Source organism: Lithobates pipiens, unplaced genomic scaffold (genome assembly GCF_037356315.1).
Source record: "Lithobates pipiens isolate NorthernLeopardFrog02 unplaced genomic scaffold, aLitPip1_a1.2 Scaffold_16, whole genome shotgun sequence".
NCBI classification, from domain to species: domain Eukaryota; kingdom Metazoa; phylum Chordata; class Amphibia; order Anura; family Ranidae; genus Lithobates; species Lithobates pipiens.
This window is the reverse complement of record NW_027507748.1, coordinates 264,371,074-264,388,454: the sequence shown is the minus strand read 5'-3', so window position 1 is coordinate 264,388,454 and position 17,381 is coordinate 264,371,074. Positions and strand designations below refer to the sequence as shown.

Below are 17,381 nucleotides of genomic sequence, written 5' to 3'. Positions count from 1 at the left end.
AGTCACAGTGACACCAATGTCATTTTTTTTTTTTTTTTTTGCATTGGTGTCATTTGTGACTGTAATAACTGTTAGGGCAGTTAGAGTTAGCCCCCTTTAGTTCTAATGTACCCCCCTAACCCCCCCAATAAAGGTTTAACCCCGTGATCACCCCCCGTCGCCAGTGTCACTAAGGCTGGGTTCACATTGCAGCGGTTTATGAGAACGAATGTGATTCGCACCGCACTGCAGTGCAAATCACATCCGATCTCTGTGCGATTCGAGTTCAGCCATTCGCCACACCCGCCGCACCCGCCGCAAATTCGCACGGGACCCTTTTTTTGGCCCGCAGCAGAATCTGATCGCATGGGTGTTCACACCATGCGATCCGAGTTTGCAGATCGCACTGCGATATGCGAACTGATCTGGGGGTGTCAGTAACATTTCACTGTTTCTGCGTTTCCGCATCGCTCCAGTGTGAACCCAGCCTAATAAGCGATCATTTTTCTGATCGCCGTATTAGTGTCACAGGTGACGCTAGTTAGGCAGGTAGGTATTTAGGTTCGCCGCAGCTTTTTATAGCGCCAGGGACCCCCATATACTACCGCATAAAGCCCCCTGATTGCCCCCTAGTTAACCCTTTCACCAGTGATCACCATATAACTGTTACAGGTGACGCTGGTTGGTTAGTTATTTTTTTATAGTTTCAGGGCACCCGCCATTTATTACCTAGTCTCACTAGTGTACCCCTAAATTTAGGGGTGTCTACTTTCCAAAATGGGGTCATTTGGGGGGGGTTTGTGCCATCTTGGCATTTTATGGCCTTCAAAACTGTAACGCCCTTAGAAAGCCTGAAGGCGGTGCTTGGTTTTCGGGGCCCCGTACGCGGCTAGGCTCCCAAAAAGTCCCACATATGTGGTATCCCCGTACTCAGGAGAAGCAGCAGAATTTATTTTGGGGTGTCATTTCACATATGCCCATGGCATGCATGAGCAATATATCATTTAGTGACAACTTTGTGTAAAAAAAAAATAATAATTTTTTTTTTGTCATTATTCAATCGCTTGAGGCAAAAAAATAAAATATTCAATGGGCTCAACATGCCTCTTATCAATTTCCTTAGGGGGTCTACTTTCCAAAATGGGGTCATTTGGGGGGGGTTTTGTACTGCCCTGCCATTTTAGCACCTCAAGAAATGAGATAGGCAGTCGTAAACTAAAAGCTGCGTAAATTCCAGAAAACGTACCTTAGTTTGTAGATGTGACAACTTTTGCGCAAACCAATAAATATACAATTATTGACTTTTTTTTTACCAAAGACATGTGGCTGAATACATTTTGGCCTAAATGTATGACTAAAATTGAGTTTATTGGATTTTTCTAATAACAAAAAGTAGAAAATATCATTTTTTTTCAAAATTTGCGGTCTTTTTACGTTTATATCGCAAAAAATAAAAATCGCAGAGGCAATCAAATACCATCAAAAGAAAGCTCTATTTGTGGGAAGAAAAGGACGCAAATTTTGTTTGGGTACAACATTGCATGACCGCGCAATTACCAGTTAAAGCAGCGCAGTGCCAAAGTGTAAAAAGACCTCTGGTCATTTACCAGCAAAATGGTCCGGTCTGAAAGTGGTTAATGGAACATATAACTTTCAAAGGCAACAATAACAGTAAAAATATGAGCTATGATCCAGGAGATACTGGCACAATAACGCATATCAAGCTAAACACATTATTATAGGCTGTTAAAGCGTTATGTGATGAAATGGTTTGAGTGAATCCTGGCGTGTTTCGACCCCCACGGGTCATCTTCAGAGGATTGAGCGCTATAGAAGAATTTACAATTATAAAAATATATATCATTATCACCAGGGCTGCCATCAGAAATATTGGGGCCCCTTACACAGCTTCAGGCATGGGCCCCCTGGAGCAGAGAACCGAGGGGGGAGGGCTAAAAATTCAAAGTGTCATCTCACCTCCTCTTCCCTCTCCTGCAGCAAGTTGAGAAACGGGGGGGGGGGGGGTGCTGCCTGTACCCCCCTGATGGAGGCCCTGGAAGTCTATGACAGGGGGGGTCAGTGAATAGGGGGCAGGTCAGTGACTGGGGGGGGTCAGTGAATAGGGGCTAGTCTATGATGGGGGGGGGGGTCAGTGATTGATGGGGTAAGTTTATGATGGGGGTCAGTGAATAGAGGTCAGTCTGACGGGGGGTCAGTGAATAGGGGTCAGTCTGTGACAGGGGGGTCAGTGAATAGGGGTCAGTCTGTGACGGGGGTCAGTGAATAGGGGTCAGTCTATGACGGGGGGTCAGTGAATAGGGGTCAGTCTATGACGGGGGGTCAGTGAATAGGGGTCAGTCTATGACGGGGGGGTCAGTGAATAGGGGTCAGTCTATGACGGGGGGGGGTCAGTGAATGATGGGGTAAATTTATGATGGGGGGCTCAGTGAATAGGGGTCAGTCTATGATGGGGGGTCAGTGAATAGGGGTCAGTCTATGATAGGGGGGTCAGTGAATAGGGGTCAGTGAATAGGGGTCAGTCTGTGAAAGGGGGGGTCAGTGAATAGGGGTCAGTCTATGACAGGGGGGGTCAGTGAATAGGGGTCAGTCTATGACAGAGGGGGTCAGTGAATAGGGGTCAGTCTATTACAGGGGGGGGTCAGTGAATAGGGGTCAGTCTGTGACAGGGGGGGGTCAGTGAATAGGGGTCAGTCTGTGAAAGGGGGGGTCAGTGAATAGGGGTCAGTCTATGACAGGGGGGGTCAGTGAATAGGGGTCAGTGAATAGGGGTCAGTCTATTACAGGGGGGGGTCAGTGAATAGGGCTCAGTCTATGACGGGGGGATGAATGGATGGGTAGTGTATGCCATTGGGAGTATCTATACACACAATGATGAGCTCTCCACTCTGCCTTAACTTTCTATCAGTAAGCGTCTTGTCCGTGCATGAATGGATTGGCTCCTTGAAAGGTTTCTACCACTTCCTGCTACAAAGAGAGAACAAAACACACCCTCACAGAGCCCCCGGGCCCCACAGCCAGCACTATGCCCTGCACAGGCACCAATCCATTCATCCATTCCCCGACTTCCCCTCCCCTGCTCATCATCATTGCTGAGATGGTCACTGGCAGGCTGGGACGGACTCCGAGGATCGGGGGAGGAGAGATCACCGTGGGGACACGTGATAGGAGAAGGGGGGTGGCTGAATGACAGCTGAACTGAACTGCAAGTCTGCTGTGACCATTTTCTCTCCTCTCTCCAGCCGCAACATGAGAGCGGGGGGAGGAACTGCTGAAATGAAAGTGTTTTCCCTTCTCTCAGCCGTGAGCTGATAATGGGAGGCAGTCGGGCCCCTGGGAGCATTCGGGCCCCTTACAGGTGTAATGCCTGTACCCCCCTGATGACAGCCCTGATTATCAGTACTCAAAAACAAAAGTTGTACACAATCATTATAGTAGTGGTGTAAAAATTCATTATTTTAAATATAGTTACCAATCACGTGTTTAGCAGTTACTCTTGAGTTTAAAATCCTCTCAAATTTTCCACCTTTACGGTTCCAGTATGGGTCCCCGATCGGCCAACCACCAAGGGAAAGAGAAAATACCAACAGCGGAGGTAAATCCCAAAGTGGGTGCATTTCACCTCCTGGACTTATCTCTGTTATTTACATCGGACAGGTTTATGGCACTCCCAAATGAGACACTCGGGGCTCTGAGAGGAGAGAAGCGCACACAGCAGTTGTGCCCAGCCCTCACCTTTGTTCCCAGTTCCCAGAAGCCTTAGTATTTTGTGAGTGAGTTCACATAACTTTAAAGGCTTCTGTGATTGGGCAGAATGGGAGAAGTGGGTATAGTGGCTGCATGGACTCTGCACTTGGAGACGCTGAGACCACAGCATCCAGCTTTGGAGCTCTGGAAGCTATCTGGCTGGAGCAAATATATATGTGATGAAAAAAAAAGCGCAAAAATGGATGTAGAAATGAGAAATGACTGAATTAAGCTGCAAGCATAATATAAGTGATCCACACTAAAGAATAATTGAAAAAAACATACAAATGCTGTGCTCTAATTAACTTCTCACCCAGTGCCTCAGTAGTGTAATGTAAACAATATAGCAATACTAGCAACACTGTGGCAAAATACCAAATAAAGTGTTACGTGCTTGAAAAATGTGTTCTACCCTGTGTCCAAATTCCTGCAAAGGTGCTGAGTGCTTGATATTATTAATGCTCTGTAAAGCGCACTATTAGAATAAATAACATAATAAGGTGCTGCATGCTTGAATAAATTAATATAAAGTGCTAATTAAGCTGAGCTAATCAATACAATATATATATATACAGTGGTGTGAAAAAGTGTTTGCCCCCTTCCTCATTTCCTGTTCCTTTGCATGTTTGTCACACTTAAGTGTTTCGGAACATCAAACCAATTTAAACAATAGTCAAGGACAACACAAGTAAACACAAAATGCAATTTGTAAATGAAGGTGTTTATTATTAAAGGTGAAAAAAAATCCAAACCATCATGGCCCTGTGTGAAAAAGTGATTGCCCCCTAAACCTAATAACTGGTTGGGCCACCCTTAGCAGCAACAACTGCAACCAAGCGTTTGCGATAACGTGCAATGAGGCTTTTACAGCGTCCTGGAGGAATTTTGGCCCACTCATCTTTGCAGAATTGTCCTAATTCAGTTACATTAGAGGGTTTTCGAGCATGAACGGCCTTTTTAAGGTCATACCACAACATCTCAATAGGATTCAGGTCAGGACTTTGGCTAGGCCACTCCAAAGTCTTCATTTTGTTTTTCTTCAGCCATTCGGTGGTGGACTTGCTGGTGTGTTTAGGATCATTGTCCTGCTGCAGAACCCAAGTTCGTTTCAGCTTGAGTACACCAACAGATGGTCGGACATTCTCCTTCAGGATCTCTTGGTAGACAGCAGAATTCATAGTTCCTTTTATCACGGCAAGTCTTCCAGGTCCTGAAGCAGCAAAACAGCCCCAGACCATCACACTACCACCACCATATTTTACTGTTGGTATAATGTTCTTTTTATGAAATGCAGTGTTCCTTCTACGCCAGATATACTTGGACACACACCTTCCAAAGAGTTCCACTTTTGTCTCATCGGTCCACAGAATGTTGTCCCAAAAGTCTTGGGGATCATCAAGATGTGTTGTGGAGAAATTGAGACGAGCTTTGATGTTCTTTTTGCTCAGCAGTGGTTTTCTCCTTGGAACTCTGCCATGCAGGCCATTTTTGCCCAGTCTTTTCCTGATGGTGGAGGCATGAACGCCGACCTTAACTGAGGCAAGTGAGGCCTGCAGTTCCTTGGACGTTGTTGTGGGGTCTTTTGTGACCTCTTGGATGAGTCGTCGCTGCGCTCTTGGGGTAATTTTGGGCGGCTGGCCACTCCTGGGAAGGTTCACCACTGTTCCATGTCTTCGCCATTTGTGGATAATGGCTCTCACTGTGGTTCGCTGGATTCCCAAAGCTTTGGAAATGGCTTTATAACCCAGACTGATAGATCTCAATTACTTTCTTTCTCAATTGTTCCTGAATTTCTTTGGGTCTCGGCATGATGTGTAGCTTTTAAGGATCTTCTGGTGGACCTTACTGTGTCAAGCAGCTCCTATTTAAGTGATGCCTTAATTGTGAACAGGTGTGGCAATAATCAGGCCTGGGTGTGGCTAGAGAAATTGAACTCAGGTGTGGACAACCACAGTTATAGTATGTTTTAACAAGGGGGGCAATCACTTTTTCACACAGGGCCATGATGGTTTGGATTTTTTTTCACCTTTAATAATAAACACCTTCATTTACAAATTGCATTTTGTGTTTACTTGTGTTGTCCTTGACTATTGTTTAAATTGGTTTGATGTTCCGAAACACTTAAGTGTGACAAACATGCAAAGGAACAGGAAATGAGGAAGGGGGCAAACACTTTTTCACACCACTGTGTGTGTGTGTATATATATATATATATATATATATATATATATATATATATATATATATATATATATATATATATATAATATACTCCAATCAGCGTGCTCCACAAACTAAAAATTGATAGATCAAAAACCTATATGGATAACTGCTGTGTGCTTGAAATAAATATAAAGTGCTAATTAATCTGGGTTATTAAAAAAAAAAAAGTATACCCCAATCTGCGTGCTCCATAAACTGAAAATTTTATCAAAAAAAAAAACTATGAATCACCACTAAATAACCACTAAATAAAGTACTGTGATGAGCAGACAATAGGTGGTATAAATACTCCTATATGGATTAGTTCAATCCCGCAAATGATATCCGGCGAGTCTGGCTCATACTTGTGGTTACAATTACATAAGCTAGTTTTCAGATAACCTGAATGACATGAGGTGTAAAAAAAAAAAAAATGGCATCAAATAGTTAATGGATAAACCAAAATGTCCGATCTCCTGATCTAGTATCCAATTAAGAAATAAATCAAACAAAAGTCCACAGTCTCTTAGGAGATTAAAATTCAGACCAATCTCCGTGGCGTGCTGGAATGTTAAATTAGCAATGACTTTCTCAACCTTTTAAACACAGAGGAACCCTTGAAATTGTTCTCTGGTCTCGAGGAACCCCTGCTAAAAATTAGAAATCTACAACTCATGATACATTAGTGTGATGGTCAGTGGGAATGGTCCTTATACTTGTGGTCATTGGGAAGAATGGAAGAATTACCTCCTTACAGATAGCTAAAAAGATCAATGGTGTTGCTGGGAACTTATCTGAGAGAGGCAAAAAGTGCCCAGTGCTGAAGGAACCTCTAGCAACCTCTGGAGGAACCTTAGGGTTCCACGAAACCCTGGTTGAGAATCACTGCTGTAGATGGACTCATGCAATAAAACAAAAATACATATTATAGCGCAATATGTATAGATGCAATAACTAAATGTAGAGACGCAAAGGTTCCACTCACAAAACCTCAGGGTAATCTTGCACTTTCAGGTAAATAATCAGCCTGGTTCGAGTGTAGTGCAAACATGCACAGCTCATCTTGTGCTGGCAACAGCCTCACTTGTTCCTCTTCACTGGCTTCTCTATCTGGCTGGAGCACAATGAACCTGTCAGATGTAAATTAGAGAGAAGTCCACAAGGTCGTATTCACCTCTTTAGACTTAAGTATACAATACCTAAACCTTTTGCAAAGTTGCTGAATTCCACAAAAGTTCAGCTTTAAAACTCAACCCCAGGTTAATAAAATATTGTCCAAATAGAAAAGGCATGTGCATTTTTACTTGAATCTTGGTGTACTTTGTGCATTTCTTTTAAGATCTGTGCAGTAATCCAGTGTGAAACGCTGCCTTTATTACAGGACATTTCTGCACAAAAGCAGTCACTGCTGCCTTCTCTCCTTGTACAAGGTGACTTTGCTTGTGTTTATATCTGTCCATCTCCTGTACTTTTCTGCAGGCAACCTGTAGTGAGTGGGCCTGTCGGGTCCCTCCCACAGCTCTGCTGTCTGCACAGGGATGTTGTCGTTATTTTGCAAGGTAATATTTGGGTTTGAAAGGCATTTGATGCAAACAGAGTGGATTTTTATATACATTATGGTTACTGAGGAATTTATATTTTTGTGTTTTTTTTTTTTTTTTGTTTTTTTTGTGCCTCACGTTTACACCCATGAGATTATTAGGTCTGGAGTCCTGTAAAAGCTGCAAAGCCATCAATAATCCTCGACTATCAGGTTTAGAGATTCATTCTGTGATGGTTGTCTACTTCTGGTTTAAAAAAGCTTTGGCTTCTTTTGAAAAGATCTTCCAAGGAGAGGCATCAGCCTTCTGTCAAGCAATACCACCTAGATGTTCTGTCTAATCAAGATGACTCAAGGTGACAGATCTCCAAGCCATTGTGCTTTTTTTGACCATTAGAATAGATTTCCAGCTATCTGGATTGGAACAGAGAAGGGTTATCTAATTAATATTTTTTTTTTGAGTTTTCACAACAGCACCCGCATATGCCCAACCTTCTTTTGCTGTAAACTAAGTTTTCTAGCATTTGGCTTCGAGTGTCCCATTTGTTTATTGGAGAACACTGGAGGTTTGGGGAGGTGGGATGGGAGTATTTAACCTCTCTTGTGTTTCCTGTCCCTTCTCAGGTGGGCGGAGGCAATCTCAGTTGGGGCTGTTGTGGAAACTCAAGAAACAGTAGTACTGGTAAGGATTATCCTCATGGGTGTAAAACCTGAACATCTTTTACTTTTTCTAATTAAGTGAAGTTTTTTTATTTTTATTTTTTTTATTTATATGTATTCATAATTGGAAACAATCTGCGAATGTTAAGAACTAGGTAATTTTTCGAAAACGGGGTTGGGGAAACTTCCACCCCTCAGCAGCCTATATTATTTATCCTAATTTTTGTCAAAAACTCCAGTGTATCCGTTCTTCTGCCTATAAAGATGACCACATGCAAGTTCTAAAGGCAAACAATTCAGGTACTTGGTTTAACACTTCTTCTTCCCTCTCCAATCTGAGCTCCTATGCCACTCCTCTCATTTGTTCTCTGTCCGAATGCTCCTGCTTTAAATTGTAAATAATATCTACCACCAAAGATTACCTTTCACTGATCCAAGATAACGAAAGTTTGGTTACTAACCAGCCAGGCATTAGTCATCATGTATCCATACCAACCAATCACAAACTAACTTTGAAAAAAAAAAACAGTAAAAATCACAGCTGCAGCATAAAGGGGGTAATAAACATGGACACCACTGCCACTAATGCAGCACAAAGGGGTTTTATGTTAATGCAACAGTGACCAGTGGCAATACATTGACCCCCTGCATGCTGCATATTAGAAATGGCATTATAGATTAATCCCCCCCCCCCCCCCCCCCCGTGTATCAGTGTCCATCAGTGCCTCCTACCAGTGCAGCCTCATCAATGCCAACTTATCAGTGCAGCCTTATTAGTGCCTCTTTACCAGTGCCCATTAGTGCACCTTATCAGTGCAATCTCATCAGTGCCCATCATTGCCGCATATCAGTGTTGCCTGTCAGTACCCATCATTGCCACCTATCAGTACAGCCTCATCAGCGCACATCAGTGAAGGAGAAAAATTTATTTATTGACAAAATTTTATAACCGAAACTAAGAAAAACCTTTTTTATTTTTCAAAATTCTTGGTTCTTTTTTCGTTTTTGTTCTGCAAAAAATAAAAAACCCAGTGGCAATAAAATACCACTAAAAGAAAGCTCTAGCTGTGTGAAAAAAATTTTTTTATTTTTTTATAAAAATGTAATATGGGTACGTGTTGTTACCATGCAATCTTTTACTGTTCTGAATTGATGATTTATATTGTTGTTGAACCAAAACTCTTTGGTAAGAATAAAATACAAATATATATGCATTGAAATTTTTCTTTTCTCTGTCTTATCTTCTTAACATGCCCTATCAAAAAAAAAAAAAAAAAAAAAAAAGATACTTTAGAATTTTTTAGGCTGTCATGGATGAAATGTGAGAAATAATGTATATATCATACAATCAATCCACAAACACATACCACATACTCTGCATATATCGTTTATGGAAAATGTGGTTATAAAATAATTGACCATTTGCCAATAAAACATTTTAAAAAAAAATGTCCCCGGATTTAATTTTAAAAATCTGGTCACCTTAATCGAATTAGTACCTCAACCTCAGTTGTTTTTACATCCCTCACTGCAAGCCTTTATCTCCTGGCTGTACAGGCACATTACAGATCAATATAAATGTATACATTTAGGCTGGGTTCACACTGCTGCGGGGGGAGATCCGGATGTGATTCGCACCGCACTGCAGTGCAAATCACATCCGATCTCCGTAGCGATGCGAGTTCAGCCATACAGATAGTATGGCTGAATTCGCATCGCTCCCGCAGCAAACTCGCACGGGACCCTTTTTTTGGTCCGCAGCAGATTTGGATCGCATGGGTGTTCACACCATGCGATCCGATTCCTGTGCGAGTCTGCAGATCGCACTGCGATATGCGGACGGATCTGGGGGTGTCATTAACATTTCATTGACACTCCCAGCCGTTCGCATAGGGCAGTGTGAGCTGCCGGCGGGAGTCATGCGATGCGGGAAAACGCCGCGGATTTGCGGCGTTCCCGCATCACTGTGGTGTGAACCCAGCCTTATGGAGCATATCTGCCTTTGTCTTGCAGCCAGGAGGTTGCAAAGACACCTGATCTTTTAAACCACTGTGGAAGTATAATTATATATTTTATATAATATTAATAAATATATATATATATATATATATATATATATATATATATATATATATATATATATATATATATATATATATATATATATATATATAACTATACCTTCAATTTTTATTGAAGGTATAGTTTTAAATGTTTACCCTCTCCATCTTAATGCTGTTTTGTTGCTGTACTTTTGGACCTCTCTGCTAGTAAGCCCATATGTGTCATGTTTCTTAAAAAGTAACTCCACTTTTGTTGAGAAAAAACATTCCCCTCTGAGTGATCTATGTATATTGCAAGGATTTTAACAAACTTTGTTGCAGATTCCTACATTTTTGTATCCTGAAGAAATAACGGCTGTTTGTGTCCATATGCAAAATGAATGTGAATCGGAATGATTTTATAATTATCAATTTAGCTACTCCACTTTCAGGGGTCTGATGAGGAAAGTGGCAGGGTCTGCATTCCTTTTAGACATGATTTCCCTTTTGAAATCGTATCTCACTAAAGATTTTTTTTTTTTTTTTTGCAGTGGATGCCCAAAATATGACTTGTAGCTTAGTGCAAACTTCTGGCAAAATCAGTAAGTCAGTCATACAAGTAGGAAATTACGTTACTGGGGGACGTTCTGTGTACAGAACACCTCTGGGTTGCCATATTGCATTGCATTTTACAGAAAATGATAGTGCTGCAAATTGAACAGGAAAGGTAATTTTTAATAACATTCAATTACAATAGAACTTGTGTAGCAATTGTACATACTATATTATGTTTTTTTGTTTTGTTTTTTTTTGCTAGCTTTTTCCCCACAAAACTGAAGATACCCTTACACCGTGTTGTAAAAGCTAGCATGAAATAATTTTGCAATGCTTTTCATAGGAATATTGTGAAACTAGAGGCTGGTGGGGAAAAAAAAAGCAGTGTGACATTTCAGTCAAACTCCCTGTGTGTTATGACTTTACTGGGGGTAGGGTAGATTCTCCTGACAGATTGTGGGACAGCGGTAAAAATCTAACTAGGGATTGGACCAAACCCCACCGCACCAAGATCCGAGAAATACAAAATCATTAAGAGTGATTCAATGAGAAGTGTCCCTTTTAAAGAGGAAGTAAACCCTGATGGGTTTACTTCCTCTTTGATTGCCTGCAAAGGTAAAGCATAATGGGCTACAATGCATCGAATAGTAGTCCATTATGTGTCACTTACCTGACACAGGAGCCAGCGATGTCACCGCTATCCCCTGTAGTCCGGATCCTCCATCTTCTTGGTGGGTCTCGCTGCTCCGGCGCTGTCATTCGTCGGAGCCACAATGACGTCACTCCCGTGCATGCGCACGGGAGCCGCCACTCGCGGCATATCGCCGTTAACTGCGACGCGCTCAGTGCGCCTGCTCGCCAATGTTTACGGCGCATGTGCCGTAGACGGCGATGCCTGTCTTTCGGCAAATATCTATGTCCTATATTTCTTGGACCTACAGGTAAGCCTTCATCTAGGCTTACCTGTAGGTCAAAGTTGGTTGTAAGGGTTTACAACCACTTTAATACTGGTGGCTGATTTTTATTTATTTTTTGAAATCTTTGGTCCTCTGCCCACACCTACAGCCCCAGCTGTAATGTTTCAGTGCTGTTGGGGGTTAATACAGCCACTGGACCTGTCATAGGCCCTTGTCAACAGTGCCGACTATACCTTTCTGACAACCTCCATTTATAGGAGCTGTATGTTTTCTACAATCAATGAAAAGATCTTTATAAATGAAGAGCTTTCATTCAACCACCTGTCCTTCATTCATAGAGCACTATTCATTGATGGAAGCTTTAGTAAACCTTCTCTGGATTGAGGGGGTAGAAAAGGACACAAGCGACCAGCACAAGGGACACTTCTTAATGAATGTAAGTGCTGTCCCTGTGTGTTGATGAACAGAAGTAAATCAGTAAATGGACATCTGTACAACTACAGTGGCCACCAATGGCTCAAAATCTGAATCCAAATTGGATTGCCAGCTTTACTTGCCGTTGAACAAAGGCTTCTAATTAGGTGTCCTCTTCTAAATGGCTACTACAGTAGATGCAGATTTCCTGGTAATTATTTTTTTAACTTGAGAATTTTTTAGAATAATTGAGCAAAGTATGAAATAAATTGGACTTAATTTATGCGTGTCACAAGCTAATAAGTAATTGTCATACATTTCTATCAATCAAGTATTTAGGAAGATAAAGGGTATGTATATAGTCTCTCTTTCATAATCTGTTCTCTCTGTCATCCTAATTTAACACTGGTGCAAAAAGATTTTATTTTATTTTTTTCAACGTGAAGCGTATAATCTTCGGGTGAATTTTAAAAGTATTAACATATAGCTCTGCTCTAGAATTATATTGATTGATGAAGCAATAGTAGTATGGATCTGCAGAAAGCATGTTTCACTGTAAAGGTGCCCCTGATGAGCGGCATTGAATAAATAAAATATACACCAGCTGTCAGAAACCATGACTCAGACTGAGACAGAAGTACAATCAAATCACACTTGTTTATTAATAAAAATAAAAAGGTAAATAGAAAAAGCGTAGTCAAGCATAGCCAGAGTCCAGTAACCAGATCGGGTAGTCAGCCAGGCCAGAAGTCCAAGTAGAGCAACTGCAAGCAGGATAAGGAGCCAGGAGGGATGTCAGCAAGCCAGTCTTGAAAGAGATGGTTTCTAGTGATGTGACCAATGCGAAGGCAGAGGTGAAGTGAGCTGGAAGGCTTTAAGTAGGCAGGTCAGACGAGCATCATCTGGAACAGCTGTTAACTGTGGAGAGAGACGAGAGCTGGCAATTAGCCGACAGCTGAGCGGCCAGCCCAGAGAAGGAAGGGCTAAGCCAGCCCTGACCGTACCCCTTCTCAATGACCCCTCTCCCTCGGAGGGCCACCGGGCTTGAGGGGAAACCGTCTATGGAACTCATGGAGGAGGACAGGGGCATGTACGTCAGAGGATGAAACCCAGGAGAAGGAAGGGCTAAGCCAGCCCTGACACCAGCGCATTGGATTTACCTGTCCAATCACCAGCACAGTTGTACTTATGAAATGTTGCATCTTCTTATATGCCCTTCTACAGAAGCCTAACAATCTAGCTAATGAGTAACCATTATAGCCTTCTAATCTAAAAAAAAATAAAAAAATCAGTAAGTATCTTAGAAAAGAAGCTAACTTTGGTCTGTTAGTTCATGTATATCAGTTACAGCAAAGCCTTCTTGTTAGAGATGCGCCAAAATGTCGACTGCCAGAAATGGTGTTTCGGCATTTTGCCATCTTGCTGTGTTTTCAATGCATTTCTAAGGGGATTTTTTTTTTTTTGTGCTTTTTTGTTTAACTAACCAAGAATGCAGCAGGCAAGATTTTTAACACCACAATGGAAGCGCAAGTGTGTGAAGACATACATAGAATTTAAGGGGATGTATTCTTGAGCTTTTCTTGCGCTAAAGTGACGATTAATGGCGGACATTAAATTCATAATCATTTAAATTCATGATAGTCATTAAAAAGTTGAATATAATACAATTATACCTAGGAAAAAAAAAAAAAAAAAAAAATATATATATATATATATATATATATATATATATATATATATATATATATATTAATCTCTTTTAATTTGTCATTTTCAGTTTCGGCCAAGTGCATCCTGAATTTTTGGGTTCAGTATCAACATTTTCTATGTGGTGCACCTCTAATTCTGTAATGGACAAATATGGCTGTCTTCTTGTATATCTATAGTTGCAAACTATACATAAAAACAATGTTTTTATGAACATACATTGACGAGATTATTTCCATCGTTGATTTCTTTATCTGTAAAAAAAAAAGTGTTATCAAAATACTATAAATTACATTAAAGTAGTTCCTTTTCATACACAGGTGGTCTGGCCGTAATCACCGTGAGAAAATTGGAGTTCATGTGTTTTTTGACCAAGTTCTGAACATGGAGCCATACTGTAGAGGTGCACTATCTCCCTCAGATCCTGGGACTTATCTTTATGACCTTTCTGCAGTGGTGATGCATCATGGTAAAGGATTTGGTTCTGGCCACTACACAGCATATTGCTACAACACAGAGGGTGGTAAGTTTTTAACAGTTTAATATTTTAAGTTTTTGGAAATGCCTATTTTGTGAGAAACAATTTTTAAGGATGAAACGCCCAAAGGGCAAAACTAGAACCACAATATCTGATGTGCACCTTGAGAATCCTATTACATCCATAGAACCAGATGTTAATGCTTTAGTTTATCATAAACTGTCAAATATCGCACTAGTTTTATGTTGCCCTCTTTTTATAATAAAAAAACATTACAAAATAAATGAACTTTTATTACTGAGCTACATTCTCTTTATCGGTGATTATTAACTTGTGATCTGCCTGACTTTTTCTGCTCATCAGCTATCTTTATTGTTAGTGTATTTTATGTGTGGCCCAGGAAAGTCAAAAGGTTGGCCACCCCTGCTCTTCATGTTTGTACAAAGCCACATTCAATAAGCAGCACTTTATTGCATTTTGGCAATATCAGGAGCAAAAATAAATTTCAATTGCAAACTACCGTATATACTCGAGTATAGGCCGACCCGAATATAAGCCGAGGCCCCCAATTTACCCCCAAAAAAACTGGCAAACTTATTGACTCGTGTATAAGCCGAGGGTGAGACATGCCTGTCCATCCCTGTGTGTGTGTCCGTCCATCCCTGTGTGTCCGTCCATCCCTGTGTGTCCGTCCATCCCTGTGTGTCCGTCCATCCATCCCTGTGTGTGTGTGTGTCCATCCATCCATCCCTGTGTGTGTGTCTCCATCCATCCATCCATCCATCCCTGTGTGTGTGTGTCTCCATCCATCCATCCATCCCTGTGTGTGTCTCCATCCATCCACCCATCCCTGTGTGTGTCTCCATCCATCCACCCATCCCTGTGTGTGTGTGTATCTGTGTGTGTGTGTGTGTGTGTGTGTGTGTGTGTCCAGCCTACCTTTGTCCCGAGCCTCCGTCCCGTGCCTTGCCTCCTTGCCTCCGTTCCGTCCCGTGCCTTGCCTCCTTGCCTCCGTGCCGTCCCGTGCCGTGCCGTGCCTTGCCGTCGTGTCGTGCCTTGCCTTGCCTCCGTCCCGTCCCGTGCCGTGCCGTGCCGTGCCTTGCCTTGCCTTGCCTTGCCTCCGTCCCGTGCCCTCTTCGGCGGCCATTGTAAAATTCAAAAGCCGCGCCTCCTCCTTCGCCTGTGATAGGCGGAACACTGAATTTCCCAGCAGCCTGTGTTCCGCCTATCACTGACGTCGTATCATCCTCGTCCGTAGTACGAGGATGATACGATGTCCGTGATAGGCGGAACACAGGCTGCTGGGAAATTCAGTGTTCCGCCTATCACAGGCGAAGGCGGAGCCGGAGGCGCGGCTTTTGAATAGAATGGCCGCTGTCTGTCTGCTCGACACGCTGATCGAGCGGGCAGACAGCGATGACTCGAGTATAAGCCGAGGGGGGCACTTTCAGCCTCAAAAAAGAGGCTGAAAATCTCGGCTTATACTCGAGTATATACGGTACCTAAATTCAATAGGAAGAAAACCTCCCTGTATGTAATGTGCCATTCAATAAAAATGGCACTCCCATCAAATCATTCTCTGCAGCTATTACCTTTTGTACCACCACCCAGTAGAATGTAAGCTCTATGAGCAGGGCCCTCCTGTACCTTTTTGTATTGTACTGTAATTGTGTTGTCCTCCCTATACATTGTAAAGTGCTGCGTTAACTGTTGGTGCTATATATCGTGAATAATAATCCAATAATAAAATAAATGCACCTTTTTGTTAACACAGGTTGATTTCCTAAAGCTGGAGAGTGCAAAATCTGGTGCAGCTCTTCAGACAAACCAATCTGCATCCAGTGTGTGTTTTGGGTTTGATTGATTTTGCACTCAATGAAATTGAATGGGGGCTTGGCCTGGTTTGAGTCCATGCTGAGATAGCCACTATACTTACACTTCAGGACACCTATATGTGACTTCTAGGGGCCACCCCATTGTTCTCTGAAGCTTGCAGAATGCAGTAGTCATAAGAAAGTGCCTCTTATGATGGGGGTTAACCTCTTGCCGACCAACCGCCATCATACTGCGGCAGGTTGGCGCCGCTGCGCAAACTGCTGTAGGTGCACGTTGGCCACTTTAAGAGCTAAGGGGGGGGGGGGGGGCGCCGATCCATGTGTCCGCCGGCGACCCGCAATCAATCCTCAGAAAGCCAGAACGGGGATGTAAACGGACATATCCCCCGTTTTATCAGGGAAGTAGAGAGCTCTGCTGTTCCTAGTGATCAGGAACAGCGATCTCTCTCTACTCCCAGTCAGTCCATTCCCCCACAGTAAAAACACCACCCTAGGAAACACTTAACCCCTTGATCACCCCCTAGTGTGAACCCCTTCCCTGCCCGGGATGTTTATACAGTAATCAGCTATTTATAGCACTGATCGCTGTATAAATGTGAATGATCCAAAAAAGTGTCATGTGTCCAATCTGTCCACTGCAATGTCAGTCTCGCTTAAAATCGTTAATCACCGCCATCACTAATAAAAAAAATAAAAAAAAATAATAAAAATGGCATAAATATATCTCCTATTTTGTAGACGCTATAACTTTTGTGCAAACCAATCCTTATACACTTATTGCGATTATTTTTGGTAACAAAAAAAGTAGAATACATATTGGCCTAAACTATTGAAGACATTTTTTTTTTTTTTTTTGATATTTATTATAGCAAAAAGTACATATTATTTTTTTCTTTCAAAATAAAAATCGCAGAGATGCTCAAATAACACCAAAAGAAAGCTCTATTTGTGGGGAAAAAAAGGACATACATTTTGTTTTGTGTAAAACATCGCATGACCGAGCAATTTTCAGTTAAAGCAATGCAGTACCGTATCGTAAAAAATGGCCTGGTCAGGAAGTGTTACCCACTTCCTGACCAGGCCATTTTTTACGAACCTTCCAGGGCTGAAGTGGTTAATGATAGCCCCTTAAATGTTTGTGGCTAGTACTCTCTTAAAGTGATACTAAAGGTTCCTTTTTTATTTTTTTTTTAAAACATGTCATACTTGCCTCCACTGTGAAAATCGTTTTGCACAGTGTGGCCCTGAACCTCAACTTCTCGACTCCTCCCCGCTTTAGATAACCCC

The 17,381-nt window shown here is 42.0% G+C and overlaps 1 protein-coding gene across 2 annotated transcripts in view; it reads left to right on the top strand.

The window, feature by feature from the left end:
* Positions 1-17,381, top strand: part of LOC143982541 (ubiquitin carboxyl-terminal hydrolase 49-like) — a 110,018-nt gene that overhangs the window by 76,727 nt on the left and 15,910 nt on the right. The window contains exons 5-6 of one of the 2 annotated variants that reach the window (XM_077481375.1): positions 8,111-8,168; positions 14,102-14,264. In XM_077481375.1, coding sequence (XP_077337501.1) covers positions 8,111-8,168; positions 14,102-14,116 — 73 coding nt within the window. In that variant the 3' untranslated portion in view covers positions 14,117-14,264. Of the gene's footprint in view, positions 1-8,110; positions 8,169-14,101; positions 14,305-17,381 lie in introns of those variants that run through there. The other variant, XM_077481374.1, reaches the window with a different exon arrangement.